General features: G+C 40.0%; 2 protein-coding genes across 2 annotated transcripts; both read right to left on the bottom strand.

Moving 5' to 3' along the window:
• Positions 1-267: 267 nt before the first annotated feature.
• On the bottom strand, positions 268-9,929 carry LOC139734079 (uncharacterized). The gene is made up of 3 exons (XM_071644893.1): positions 9,922-9,929; positions 3,970-4,076; positions 268-2,507 (listed from the first exon to the last, which is right to left on the bottom strand). The coding sequence occupies exons 1-3, from the start codon at positions 9,927-9,929 to the stop codon at positions 268-270; spliced, it is 2,355 nt and encodes a 784-aa protein (XP_071500994.1).
• Positions 9,930-10,950: 1,021 nt separating this feature from the next.
• Positions 10,951-13,435, bottom strand: LOC139734080 (uncharacterized; the record flags this gene model as incomplete). The annotated part of the gene is made up of 2 exons (XM_071644894.1): positions 10,951-11,109; positions 13,277-13,435. Coding segments are annotated over 2 exons (318 nt in total), but the record flags the coding sequence as incomplete, so codon positions are not given.
• Between the last annotated feature and the right edge of the window lie 216 nt (positions 13,436-13,651).

Genomic DNA, 13,651 nt, shown 5'->3' on the forward strand with positions numbered 1-13,651 from the left:
TTACAAAAGTCATGGAATTCTACAATCATCATGTACATGCATCAGTCAAGAACAGTATTATCATAAAGTGGCTACTGCGCTATAAGATCACACGTTCACATGAATTTGGCTGACTCACCTAGCACCAGCTATACACAGCAACTCATTATCACAAAAGAATACACCGAAGTTGCTAGATATCAGAACCTCTTTTGGGTACATTCAAGGTTATTTCTTTCTCTCCTTTATTTAATAGCTATGGTTGAAAAAGACTTGTTTTCATAACCGTCATTTCCTTGGAGAGTACCTCTGCTTGTATTTTCCTGGATGGTGGCTACCTGACATGGAAGGCACTGCTCTTGGGGTCATCTCCAGAAGACTGCCCCGCCCATACCCCCTCCTTCCTCCCCGTGGCTCTGCTGCAGTGTGGCCCTTAGAGATTGGATTGTCACTGGATGACCTGAACTGTGACCAGTTTGGCTGCTCCTGCTCTCGCATTCGCCTAAGCTCCTTCTGGTGTGGACCAACTTCCTGGATGGAGGCCTGTTCCTCCTCATGAAAACACTGTCGGATGGCATCTATCTCAAAGTGCTCTGGCGAAGGGCTTTGGTGGCTCCTGTTTTCTGGCATGTAGGCAAAGTTCCCCACCTGCTGACAAGGAGGAGATAGAGGGTCAGTATAACCACCTCCATTACCAATAGCATCATACCCTCCACCATACTCATTTCCTGCATCAATGCCATAGCTTCCAAGTTCAGACATGGCACTGTATGACACACCTTCAGCAGCTGGGGATCCCTCCTTGTGTTTGGAAGGCAGAGTGTAGGCACCAGGTCTGCTAGTACTGCCATAGCCACCACCAAAACCTGGGCTCTTGTCAAACGGATAGTTATCATGTTCAGAGGAGCGACTTGATCCTGGACTCTTGCTTGGCTTTCGTTGCTGATTGTGCAGGCCTCTGGGGCCATAGCTAGTCAGATCTATCTGAGCATGGTGGTTTGAGGCAGATTTTGTGCTCGCAGCACTCTGTTCTGGGAATGATTTTGGAGCTGCACCCCACTCATGCGGATTATGCTCTTTGACCCAGTCGGACACATTTTTTGCCTGTACAGACGAGCCCCAACCATCTGTCCCTAGCCTCTGCTGAGAAGATCCAGGAAGGACTGGGCTTACATCACCCCATCCTGAAGATGTCTTTGGAGGTGTCTTAGTAGCTAACTCTGGAGATGGCACATTCTGGTCATCGGTGGACCACTGAGAACTGTTTTGCTCTGGTGGACTGAATGCCTGCGTGGCTAATTGCTGAGTCGAGATGGAATACCCTGATGAGCTTTGTGGTTTCTCACCCCAAGGAAGGCCTGGGCTAGCTGAACCCCACTGCCCTAGACCAAGACGGGAGTCGATACTACCCTCCTGCATACCCTGATTCTGAGGACTTGGGTTGTACATGTTACTTTGAATGAACATTCCACTTGCAGCGGATTGTGAAAAGGAGGCACTTCCTGACACTTGCTCCTGGGAAGCATGTGGCAGGACGACAGATTGCCCTGCCTGGGAAGCACCTCGCTTTATCATTAGCTGTGCTTCAGCAGGGGATTGCAGGCCGGAGACTGATGTCTGCTGGAGGATACCCATGGAGGACTGCTGCCAGGAACTGGTCCCCGCTATGTTCAGTTGTTCTGTGGGAGCTGTCGGTCCAGTTGGTTGCTGATAATTCCCTGAGCTATTCATTTGCTGCAAGGGCTGTGGTGGTGAAACCATGGTTGTGCGAAGGAAAGAAGATCCTTGCATGTTGGGTACTTCCATTGGTAGACCTGGACTGGGCTGGATCATTTGGGTACCTCCTGGCGGCACAACATGCTGGATGCCCATAGAGGTCATCATCTGAGGAGCACTTGACACCATCCCACCCTGGTGAGGCACGACACTTTGCATCATAGATGATGTTATGACATTTGCTGGGTGAGGTGAGAATGCAGCAGATGCTTGAGGAAGCACGTTGCAAGATGGAACAAGGTGAGTAGGCATGCCACCCGAGGGGGAATTCCTCATTAGTTGCACAGCAGCACCCACATCACTTGCACCCTGTGATGGCACACCTCCTCGTGGCACCTGGGAATGTGATAGAGCATTGGCAACCTGGGATGTCTGCACACCATGATGATATCCAACCATTGTTGGCTGGTTCTGCTGGGTCATGCCCACGCTAGAGGCTACTGCCTGCAAAGTACTCTGCTGTTGCTGCTGACTCTGAGACACAGCGGGCCAAACTGGCACACCATGATGCATTTCTATCCCACCTGGATGCACACTGTGAGGGGGGTTGGTTGGTGGCGGTGCACCAAGGTGCTGCAGAACTGGGTGTGGTGTCTGCTGCTGAGGTGGGGACATTGCAACATGCAGTGGTTGAGACTGTTTCTGCTGGGTGTCACGTTGCGTACCCTGTTGTATCAGACTGTGTTGTGTGGTTTGTTGTGGCAGCCTGGAGTCAATTTCATGGGTGGTTGGATTTCTTGTGCCAGCAGTATCTAGTGTGGACAGGAAAGAGAGATATGGTACAGCCCATTTAGTGGGCCATATGCATAAAACATACGTAGCAGCCGCTTGCAAGTAATTGCTACAAGCACAAGCTTGTCAACCAACAGATCAAGCTCAAGCAATTGCTTGAATCGATATGCATAACCTTTTGCTTGCCCTGCACCAGCAATCAATTGCGATTTCAACACATCTCACACCTGTGCGAGCACGAGAACAAAGGCAGGTTTGATACATAGGGTGTAGTTGAAAGGGTGTGTGTGTGTGAGAACATTTTCCTGACAGCAAAAGAGCTATAAAACGATGCATATGAATTCACACATGAAGACAAACACACACACACCCACATGCAAATTCCCATCACTTCTTAAACTGCTGCTTATAGTAACCCGGATCTGCCAGGTCGAACATGGAGAGAGGTCTCCTTGCTCTCCACAGATGTTAGACATCCTACCTGTTTCTTATCACATTCTGCGTGCTAACCACAGGGCATTCTCCTTGTTGAAATGAAAAGTTTCCTATACATCCTAGGAGACATTTTCTATAGATTTATACCACTCCTGCACAACTTTGGCATTTCTTTCATGAATATGAAAATGATGCTTAAAAGGGAACGTCCCAGTTAAGGAAAAGCTCTAGCTTAGAAAATCATAAGCAATTGCCCAACAAAAACAAGAAAAAGGTCCATTTTATGCATTTGTTTTTATGCGAATGCTTCATCTCTCTGCGGACAGCAAGCAATTGCTGGTTTTTATGCATACGGATTCAAGTAAAAGGATAGCACAGGCAATTGCTATATATTATGCATACAGCCCAGTCTATGAGCTACAATGTATAATAAGAGACCTTGGGGTCTAACGCTCACCTAAGTAACACACTTCGCTCTCACTGCACACTACATTAGGCAAATTAATTGAAATACTGTATACAGTTCATTTGAACACTCATGACCCCCCATTATGATTGCTAACTGTATTTGAGATCTGGCCACCAGTTTTCAAATAGAAAATTATGAAAATTAAAATGCTAAGATGACAGACACCAGATGGTGAGCGATCACGATATCTCTCTCGAGTCATTTGACTAGCTAACATTTCCTATTCTCTTCATTTCTACTGTAAAACATGCAGCAAATTGCCATTTTACTGTTCCTACTGTCATAGCATTTATAATCAACAGTGATTAACTTTGATATGACAGTCGCAAATCTACCCACGAATCAATACATTTCTACAAAAAAAAAAAGTTATGTACAAGTGATCTAATTTTCAGTCCACACACAAGCACGTATGCAGATAGATCCCAATATGCAACATACTGTACATCACCTTTGTCTAAGATGGTTTAACATGGTCACTGGCATTGGAATGATGAGGAGAAAACAGCAGTGCAGCAAATTATATTTTTTGTGACCTTCAATGATTTACAGAAATGGTCATGATCTATGGAGCTTACCATTTCTTGCTTCTGAGGGCGTTGTCTTTTCCTGTCCAATGTTGTTCTCAGGTGGTCTTTTGCAGCCCAGGGCGAGAAGAACGTCGATTAGTAATGCCCGCGCCTCACTGGACAGAAATGACGCGATAGAACAAGGAGGAAAAAGGGTCACTTGATTTAAAAACCAGTCAAATTCAAGCAGCTGAAAACTAACAATATTTACATTCCTCACAGTTTCATCTTTTAAGAAGTACAAATTGGTACAAATTTGGCAAAGTTTACTTATGAGGTTTATCAATATAGAATCTCTTTGACCTTTTTACATCATTGCAGTATTCTGTTGGAGTCTTTCAATGATTTATCTCTATGTATTCCTGCAAAATGATTGAAATTTTTTGTCCACAGCGAATGAGGAGAATACAAATAGTGTACGAGTTGGAAATCAACTAGAATTATCACTGAAGGTGATTAATACCCCCGCCCCTAGTGTTGCTTTATAGTATGTGATGTCATGAGGGCAATGACGTTAATACTAAGTTTGTGCATTTGTCGAATTGGAAACAGAATAATTTTAGTTTACTGTACAATTACAGAGTTGACACTGAGTATAAAACTTACAGCAAATGGAAACATGCTTTCCCCCAGCATCACTACACTTAAAGGATAAGTCCACCTTCATATACATAAGGATTGAGAGAATGCAGCAATATTAGTACATAGAACACATCAGTGAAAGTTTGAGGAAAATTGGACAATCCGCTCAAAAGTTACGAATATTTTAAGTATCTGCACAGTCACTGCTGGAAGAGAAGACTACTACAGTATATGATGTCACATGCGTACAACTATATAAGGAAAATAAAAAGAGAATTTCACAAAACTTTACTTTTTGAATAAAGAGCACAGTTCTTCAACTTGCTACTGACGTATGTTAAGGGTAATATTATTCCCCCTGCCTTCTGAAAGAGAGAAGTCGAGTGTTCTTTTGTTATGGGAGAAAAATGGAAATATGTTGAATTTTCTTTATTCTTTCTTTATATCGTTGTACTCATGTGACATCACAAGCTATAGTAGTCTTTTCATCCAGCCGTGACTGAGCAGAAACTTCAAAAATTCATAACTTTTAACGGATTGTCCGATTTTGCTCAAACTCACTGTTGTGTTCTACTAATATTGCTGCACTCACTCAACCCACATGTCTATGAAGGTGAACTTGTCCTTTAAAAACCATCATACACACCAAATTTGACCTTCATAGCTTGAATGGTTTATTTTGGTACAAAAATGAGTGGTTACCATGGCAACACATTTTCCTTAAACTAACACATTGGTGTCTTGCAAGACTACACAGTTGTACAGTTCTAGATCATGATACATACTAAATTTGACTTTAATTCCTTGAATGATGGAAAAGTTATTCGATCTGCAAGGTTTTGGTAAAATTGTGGTTACCATGGCAATGGTTTGTGTGACAAATACAAAAATTATGTGTTCCACATCTATACCTCAGGGCCATAATGCCTACCAAATTTTGTTTCAATTGCTTGAAAACTGTGGAAGAAGTTGACTCCACAGGATTTAAAAAAAAAAAGTGCGGTTACCACGGCAACGCATTGTCCGATACAATTATACAAATGGCATTTTGCAAAACTACACTTAAAGAGCATCATACATACCAAATTTCACCTTCATAGATTAAATGGTTCAATTTGATACAAAAATGAGTGGTTACCATGGCAAAACATTTTTTCTTATATTAACACATTGGTGTCTTGCATAGCCACACCTCTCGATCATCATACATAGGTACTAAATTTGACCTTAATTGCTTGAATGATGTGGAAGTTATTCAATCCACAAGGTTTTGGTAAAATCATGGTTACCATGGCAACGCTTTGTCCGACAAACACAAAAATTATCTGTTCCACATCTACGCCTCAAGGCCATAATGCCTACCAATTTTTATTTCAATTGCTTCAAAACTGTGGAAGTTGTTCACTCCACAAGATTTTGAAGAAAACATGCGGTTACCATGGCAACGCTCTGTCAAGTACAAACACAAAGAGTGTCTTGCATAACTATTTTTTGGTGTCTTGCATAACTATAATTTGGTGGCCTGAGGTGGGCCACCAAATTTGCCCTTTTTTAAAATTTGGTGGCCCAACTTTCATTTTTGGTGGCCCCGGGCCACCGGGCCACCGTTAGTGTCGAGCCCTGGCTAAGAGCATTCAATTCTCACGAGTTATCAACCCTTCCCTTTCCTTAATTCTTCCTTTCTCAGAATTTAACCTCAGCTCAAAAGTCACATTTGGTATATAACTACAAAATAATGTACTTGCCACTTTTTTTTGTTACAATGACATACAGTCACCTAAGAATGCAACACTATAGAAGTACAATGTAACTCATCTGGGGGATTGATTAAAAGTGCTGCTTTGAAACTCAAACCTGGTCATGTGTTGACAGTAACAACTGTGTGACATCCTGAATAAAAGCTACAGGAAAGAAAGTTATCCAGTATCTGATTACAATGAAAAGTCACTGAAACAGGAGTAGAAAACATGACCATCAAAAAATAAAAAATAAAATAAAAAGAGTGGAATTTTTTTGCAAATTTTGCAAGACATGAAAGAGCTGCAAATATAAAGGCATGAAAAGTATTTGCTTGCTATGAAAACAGTGTAATACTATTCTACATTTTATTCTGCTAATCAAAAATACGATGTATGTATAAGCAATTTATTGTACCCGGCTAAGCATGGAAAATCACCCTCAGGAACATTTCCACACGCAGAATATTGACAGTAGATGTACAGTATGTGGGTCTTACTTTGTTAAGTTTGGTTGGGATTACTCTTTGTTGTTGTTTTTGTTATACACATCAAACTACTTTCAAGTTCATATGTAATATGAAAAACTTTATCTACAAACAAACATGTGGTATACGAATGTATGGCTCCACAGTTTCTACTAGGAAGGTGTACAAGGAAATGCATGTTACTGTGTGCCTTATTATATACAAATTTTAATAATTTGTTTCATAATTGGGTGAAAGCATTGGGAAGTGAAAGCATTCAGGAAGTTCTTTCTCACATTTCAGGGGAAAAAAAAAGTACATTTAAAGTTTCACACCCTGTTTTCTAATGTGCAATATATACAGTACAAGGAAAATCTCATAGCCATACCAAAAGGGTATTACAATCTCCTGCAGAACAACCCTCTAAAAAAGAGCACTTGAAATGTCTAAATTACCAGGTGTATACATTTCATCGTTGTTCAAAGGCTAATTATCATGCTGATACTGTAATCAAAATGATGGCTTGCTCATAAATGTGACTGTTTCTTTTTACTTAGTGGGGATAATTCTATATGTTGTCCCACTACAACAGCAATACTATAAGAACAAATAAACAAACTACAGCTGTATTACAAATATCTATTTTTCGAGGAATTTCACACACACTAGACCTATCTTTCTACGAAAAAAAAGGCTGATTTCAAGAGCACAAGAATGATTTGTGATGGATGTGAATGTCAAAAAAGGAAGAAGCTAAATCCAACATTCATATTCTAGTCTGCCAAAGATAGCTAAACCAGTGCAGGGGGTCCTACTGTAAGCGTCATCAATTCTACGTGGGTGTTGTTTTGGGGTCGTGGGCAATTCCAAAATTTTTTGACAATTTCTTGGGAACATTTTCTGCACACTGGATTACGATTTGCTTGTGATTTGTTCTTGAAATTGTCTTTAAGGACCAGCATGACCTATAGATGCAAGATGTGCACAATGTTTGTATACCGGTAACCTTTGTGAGACCCCCAGACAGATCCTGACAGTTTGGATAATGTTTCATCAAGTCCGCAAAATTCATTTTACAACACATCCACATTGTTAGCGTACGTACTATTTGAGACATTCTCACAAACGTTAGGTGCATGTTGGGGGTAAACCTGCACCATGTGACATCTGACCTCTAGCGCATGGCCGAGGTGTCTGACTTCATACAACTTCATTTCATTTCATTTCATATTAGAAGTGTAACATGCATCTCCACATCAAACAACAGGACCAATATAGACTTCTTGATTTTCCAATGATACATCTGACACAAAACTGAAAATTGAATCACTCAGGAACTGTGGCCAGTGTGGCAATGCCCAAACGACAATGACAAAATGCAAAGGTGTGTAGGTGAGGGCTGGCAGAAAGCTGTAACATGCATCTCCACATCAAACAACAGTTACAACAACTTTCAAAACCTGTGATGAGAATAAATGCCGATTTGAGTCACAAAATACACTTAAAATAACTCTCGTCTACAAAAGTCAGAACAATGAGGGCGCTGTCACTAGCAACATGACACAACAGCACTATCTCGTGCTAGTACACCTCCATGGAAAACTTGAATTGAAAGGAATCCTGCCAGAAAAATGCACGCTGCAGCAGAGCAGATGCAAAGGAACGACTGGACAGCCTACAAATGCTGGAACATAAGAGGGCAGCATCACTAGGAACTACATAAAGCAACAAATAACTAGCCTTACCAATATGCAAGGTTTGAATATATTCTGTTTACTAAAGTAACAACCAATATACAGCAGTGAATTGCATACACTGTATGTTCACTGGTTGTGATACTAGTAACTATTGACCATGTAAAAGGCACATCAATAATGGCAGTGCCATAGAAACCTTTACTGTGTTTTCTTCTACCCATACAGTGTAGCACACCCATACAATGCTTACACAGAATGTATTGAAGAAATTTAATGTGTAGCTGCTGGAGCACACCCCAAAAATGAGACTCCACAACTAAAACTGTTGAAAGAGAGGGCAGTACTATCAAATACTACTTCAAGTTTAGAATAACTTACCTTACATCTAAAATAGCTATATTGAGTTTGTCAGAAAGTCACTGTATTGTAAGTCATTGCATTGCAAAGTTTAAAGGCATAATTTACCATTTGCAGATTAAACAAAAACCCAGCTTAAGTGCTTCAAAATAGTTCTAAAATGTCTGTTAGGGATAGAAACAACCAATGCAAATATTTGAATCAGTATAATTTATGTCAACTATTGTTAAACATACAAAATGTGAACAATAGTTATAGTAAAATTGTTTCAAGACTAAACCGTCTACAGTTATGGTTTAATGAGAAAAACAGTGACATCTCCCTATGTTTTAGGTTTTATTGCAAAATTTTTATATGGTAGGAGGTTTCGTGATACAACTGACCTACACATATGCATCAAATGTGATTACTCCCAAATTTTTAAAATCACTGGTCCCAAAGGTAAACTGCACCTTTCATCTTGTTTGGGTAACTTTATTTTTGACCCTATACAAATATGGATCAATGCGGAAAGCACCATCACATTCTAACCAGGTCTTCTCCTATCAATTGTACACCTATATGTAATTATCATAAAATGGGTTAAGGAGTGTAGCAAATCAGCAGTGATGAGTCATGTGAGCACTCATTTTCTTACTGAAATGCACAGGCTTGCAAAAAGTGTGCAACGAAAAAGCAAATCAATACGGCATGATATCCAATGGCATATTATCGTTAAAGCATAACTGCGAGCTCACTGATGTCGCAATGCATTTTTAGCAGTGTGCACTCAATCAGTTGCTATGAGCACATCGCGTGCTCTCAACCACTTATTTCTGTAAAGAATTTCTAGCCCATGCCTTGTGCATGTACAGTTTGGAAGTAACCATCTTGGGACATCTTAGCGTTTGAGCAAGTTCTATATGGAGCTGACTGGTATTCATCAATAAATGTACAGTACATAAAAAATGGAGTTAATTTTTGATCTATTTCATAAAACAGATAATGCTCAGGTTTACATACTGTAAGTCTGTGATGTTAGTAGAGATGAAGCCCACTCTCAAGTATTCATAATGTGAAGTACCATGTTTCACCGCTGTAAATACCCTTGTGTGCGCTGCATCTCCACTAACGCACTCTTACCTGTGCATTACGCGTATGATACGAAGAAATACATCTGGTATTCTTGTCGTGTGTACATTAAAACTTTTTTGCCTACAATCATCAGAAAAGTGAGGGTGATATCACCAAAAACCAATCTAGACGTCTCGATTTTCCAATGATACATCTTGACACAAAACTGAAAATTGAATCACTCAGGAACTGTGGCCAGTGTGGCAATGCCCAAACAACAATGACAAAATGCAAAGGTGTGTACACTGTAGGTGAGGGCTGGCAGAAAGCTATTTACCATAATATCAAAGTACTCTCAGTGTGAGACTCTCTCTCACAGAATACAATCACAGACCATTGCCAAGGTGAGAAAAACTTGCAGAATTACAAGAGCACCATTACATCTTTCTCCCTCCCCATCTGCCCCTTTAATGAACCTCAACATTTATTCAGAGAAGCAGCTAGTTTTCACACAGATACACATATCATCACAATAACGAATCATGGAACTACAGCTGTATGGAATACCAAAACATGCAAACTAGCAGCATCACAATGGAATGCAACAATCCCAATATTGAATGATTGGTTGTTGTATATTACATCCTTTCATTTTGTCAAAAGTGGGAAGGATATTCTGCAACCTCCAATAACATTTTTCTCACTCTATCAATCTATCTACTGTATATGCCGAATATTTTGCGAGGTTTTTATTTTCACGAATTTCGTGAGTCAGGTGCTATCGCGAAATTAAGGACACACGAAGACATTGATTCTGATCACGCTATGAATGTGACGCAAGCATATACATTGCTCCGTTCGGTACAGGACTCCATGATTCCGAATTTAACCACTCGTGAAATCGTCAAGAGGTTCTGCTTCATGAAAATTTAGACCCGCTAAATGTATGCCGTATACAGTATCTATAGATCTATCTATCTATCTATCTATATACATACATATATCTTTCACATACACACACACACACAAAACATACACACACACACACACACATCCCTCTCACGCAACACTGCGATACGGAATGAATGCAACCAACACTTACTGTGGTCTGCTTCCATCCAGTATCTCCTCCTTCAGCCATGCGGAGACCTGCTTCCGAAGGCTCTCATCCTCCTCTCGCAGCGTCAGGAGCAGAAAGCTCTCCAGGCAACCTGCATGCACTTCTAGGAGGAGCAGTTCGTCCTCTCCGACCTCCGTCTGCGGACAGACACAATACACACAGACTACATATAGACCTCTTCGGTTTGGGAGCATCTTTCTTAATGTTTATGTCTATTTCAACCATAACTGGGGGACTCTAGTTAGCGTGACATAATAGTTGACTTATGCACAGACATAGCAATGCACCTGACCAGTCAGACCGCAGCACTCGATGATTTGCAAAACCGATTTTCATCAAATAAACTTTGAATTCCTCTTAGAATGGTATGCCCTGCACTATTTTGTAAGTGGTTTCTTGGTATCCCGCACAAAATTAAAAGTCTTATCCTCATCTCCACCAATGCTATACTATCCCTTTAACAGGGCTCGACACTAACGGTGGCCTGGTGGCCCGGGGCCACCAAAAATGAAAGTCGGGCCACCAAATTTTTAAAAAGGGCAAATTTGGTGGCCCGCCTCGGGCCACCAAAATTTTTGGAAAAGTGTGTTAATTAATTCGTAACTTTTTTCGCCGGAAATTAGCAGTACAATTTGTTTAAAGGATGGATGAAAAGGACTGAATGAGTGCATGAGAGTGAGTGTTGCGAGTTTGTTGAGGTTTATTTATGAGTAGGTTCCAGATAATTATGTCCAACTTCCAATTCTTATTATGATAAAACTTAGATATTTGACTCATTAAAAAAACAGGACTTTTAACATTTTTTACAGGGTTTTTTTCGGGGCCACCAAATTTTTCTCTTGGGCCACCAAAAATTTGAAATTGAGGATTTTGGTGGCCCCATCAGGCCACCAAACAAAAAAGTTAGTGTGGAGACCTGCCTTTAGACTTACATTTGAAAAACAAACCTGTATACGAAGAAGTCTCTCGTACTAAATTCTGACTGGCTGACACCTAACTTATAATTGATTTTCTGACTTTCGTTTGATTGCATCTTTTTTATGCAACTGGGTCCTGGTCAACAACCATGAACATAGATGATGTATGATTAAGTACAGAAGTTTGTGTATGTGACAGTGATATCACGAAAAGAAGAGGGGGGTTACATGAGGGTTTGCATGCGTGTTATTTTTATATATCTGTATTTCAGACATCTATAATTTAGCCTAGTGGTAATGTTGCTGCCAAGCAAGAATAGAATTAACATAGTATGGTCAGGTACAGTACGTGTAGGTGTCTTTACATCTTAATAATGTATCTAAAACACAAACAAAACAAACAATCAGTGTACCTAAAATGTTTTAATAAGATCTCAATGTTTCAACATGTTTCCCCCATTGAGCAACACACTTTAAAGGGATGGCATAATTTCATTTGAGATGGGGATTCAGGTTTTAACAACTATTTGGAAGATAATTAGAAATCTTGTTTTATGAAACATTAAAAAACATACAATTCTAAAAAGAATTCAACCTTTATTTGATGAAAATTGGTTTTGAAATGTCTGTCATATCCAAAAACAAAGAGGTCCTAATAAAAGGTATGACCAACCTTTTATTAGGACCACTTTCTTTTACTTTAATTTTTGATACCTCAGCCATCTTAAAACCTATTTTCATCAAAATAATAAACTTTGAATTCCTCTTAGAATTGTAAGCTCTTTTATATTTTGAATAAGTGGTTTCTACTTATCTCGTAAAATGTTAAAATCTGAACCCCCATCTCACCCAAAACCATACTATCCCTTTAAAAGCAGTGAAACATGCTGAAAAAAAGAAGAAAAAAAGATCTATATCTTATGACATCTCATGTGAGCTTCAAATCCTATTCTATGGTTCCCCTGAGAACTGTCTGGTGCCTGCTTGAGAACAGCAGAAGTTTGTGAGGTCATGTTTCAATCTACAGACTTTCCAGGTTATTAGTCTCATACTTCAGACACTTATCCAGGCATTTGCACAAAACTGTCAACTACCTACATATAATTTCTGCCTCAGTATAAAATAGAACATCAACTCAGGGGTTTCATTTTTTTTTAAACTACCTGACCTTGCACATAATCTAAAAGTACAAATGGAGCTTTAACCCTTTCTGCGCCAGGGACATTGGACAGTGTGTACAATGCTATGGGGTTTTCTGTGCCATTCAGCACTCAAAACACACACAACAGGTTAATTGAGATTGCACCAATCCTTTATTTTATTATTTTTTCTTTAAATAAGTGTCATCCTATTAGATATATATATATATATATCTGTGAGTTCCTACCACAGTTGGGCTCTTTATCCAGTCATGGACGGTGGGTGTGACAACGGACTGGACCGATGCCTTAAATTCCTGGCTGGATGCTCGGGACAGCAGGTAGAGCTCTGCCAAGAAACTGGCCGCAGACTTGGCAAGCTTCCTCCTGAATTCCGCAGAAGTTGCCTGCAGAGTATGAACAATGTACAAACAAACAAACAAACAAACAAAAATCTTCAAAATGATGAATTTTGGCAAAGTCTAAATTAGCACCCTTTTAATATGCCTACACACATCGACACATTAAATTCCACAAATTCAGCACCTGTGTTACTGTAAATATTCACTTTGATTTTTGACACTGTACAGTGATGAAAAGAGATAGATCTCAACCATGTGATA

Source organism: Diadema antillarum, unplaced genomic scaffold (genome assembly GCF_040938485.1).
Source record: "Diadema antillarum isolate AM-2024a unplaced genomic scaffold, OU_Dant_1.0 seq00000508_RagTag, whole genome shotgun sequence".
Lineage (NCBI taxonomy): Eukaryota > Metazoa > Echinodermata > Echinoidea > Diadematoida > Diadematidae > Diadema > Diadema antillarum.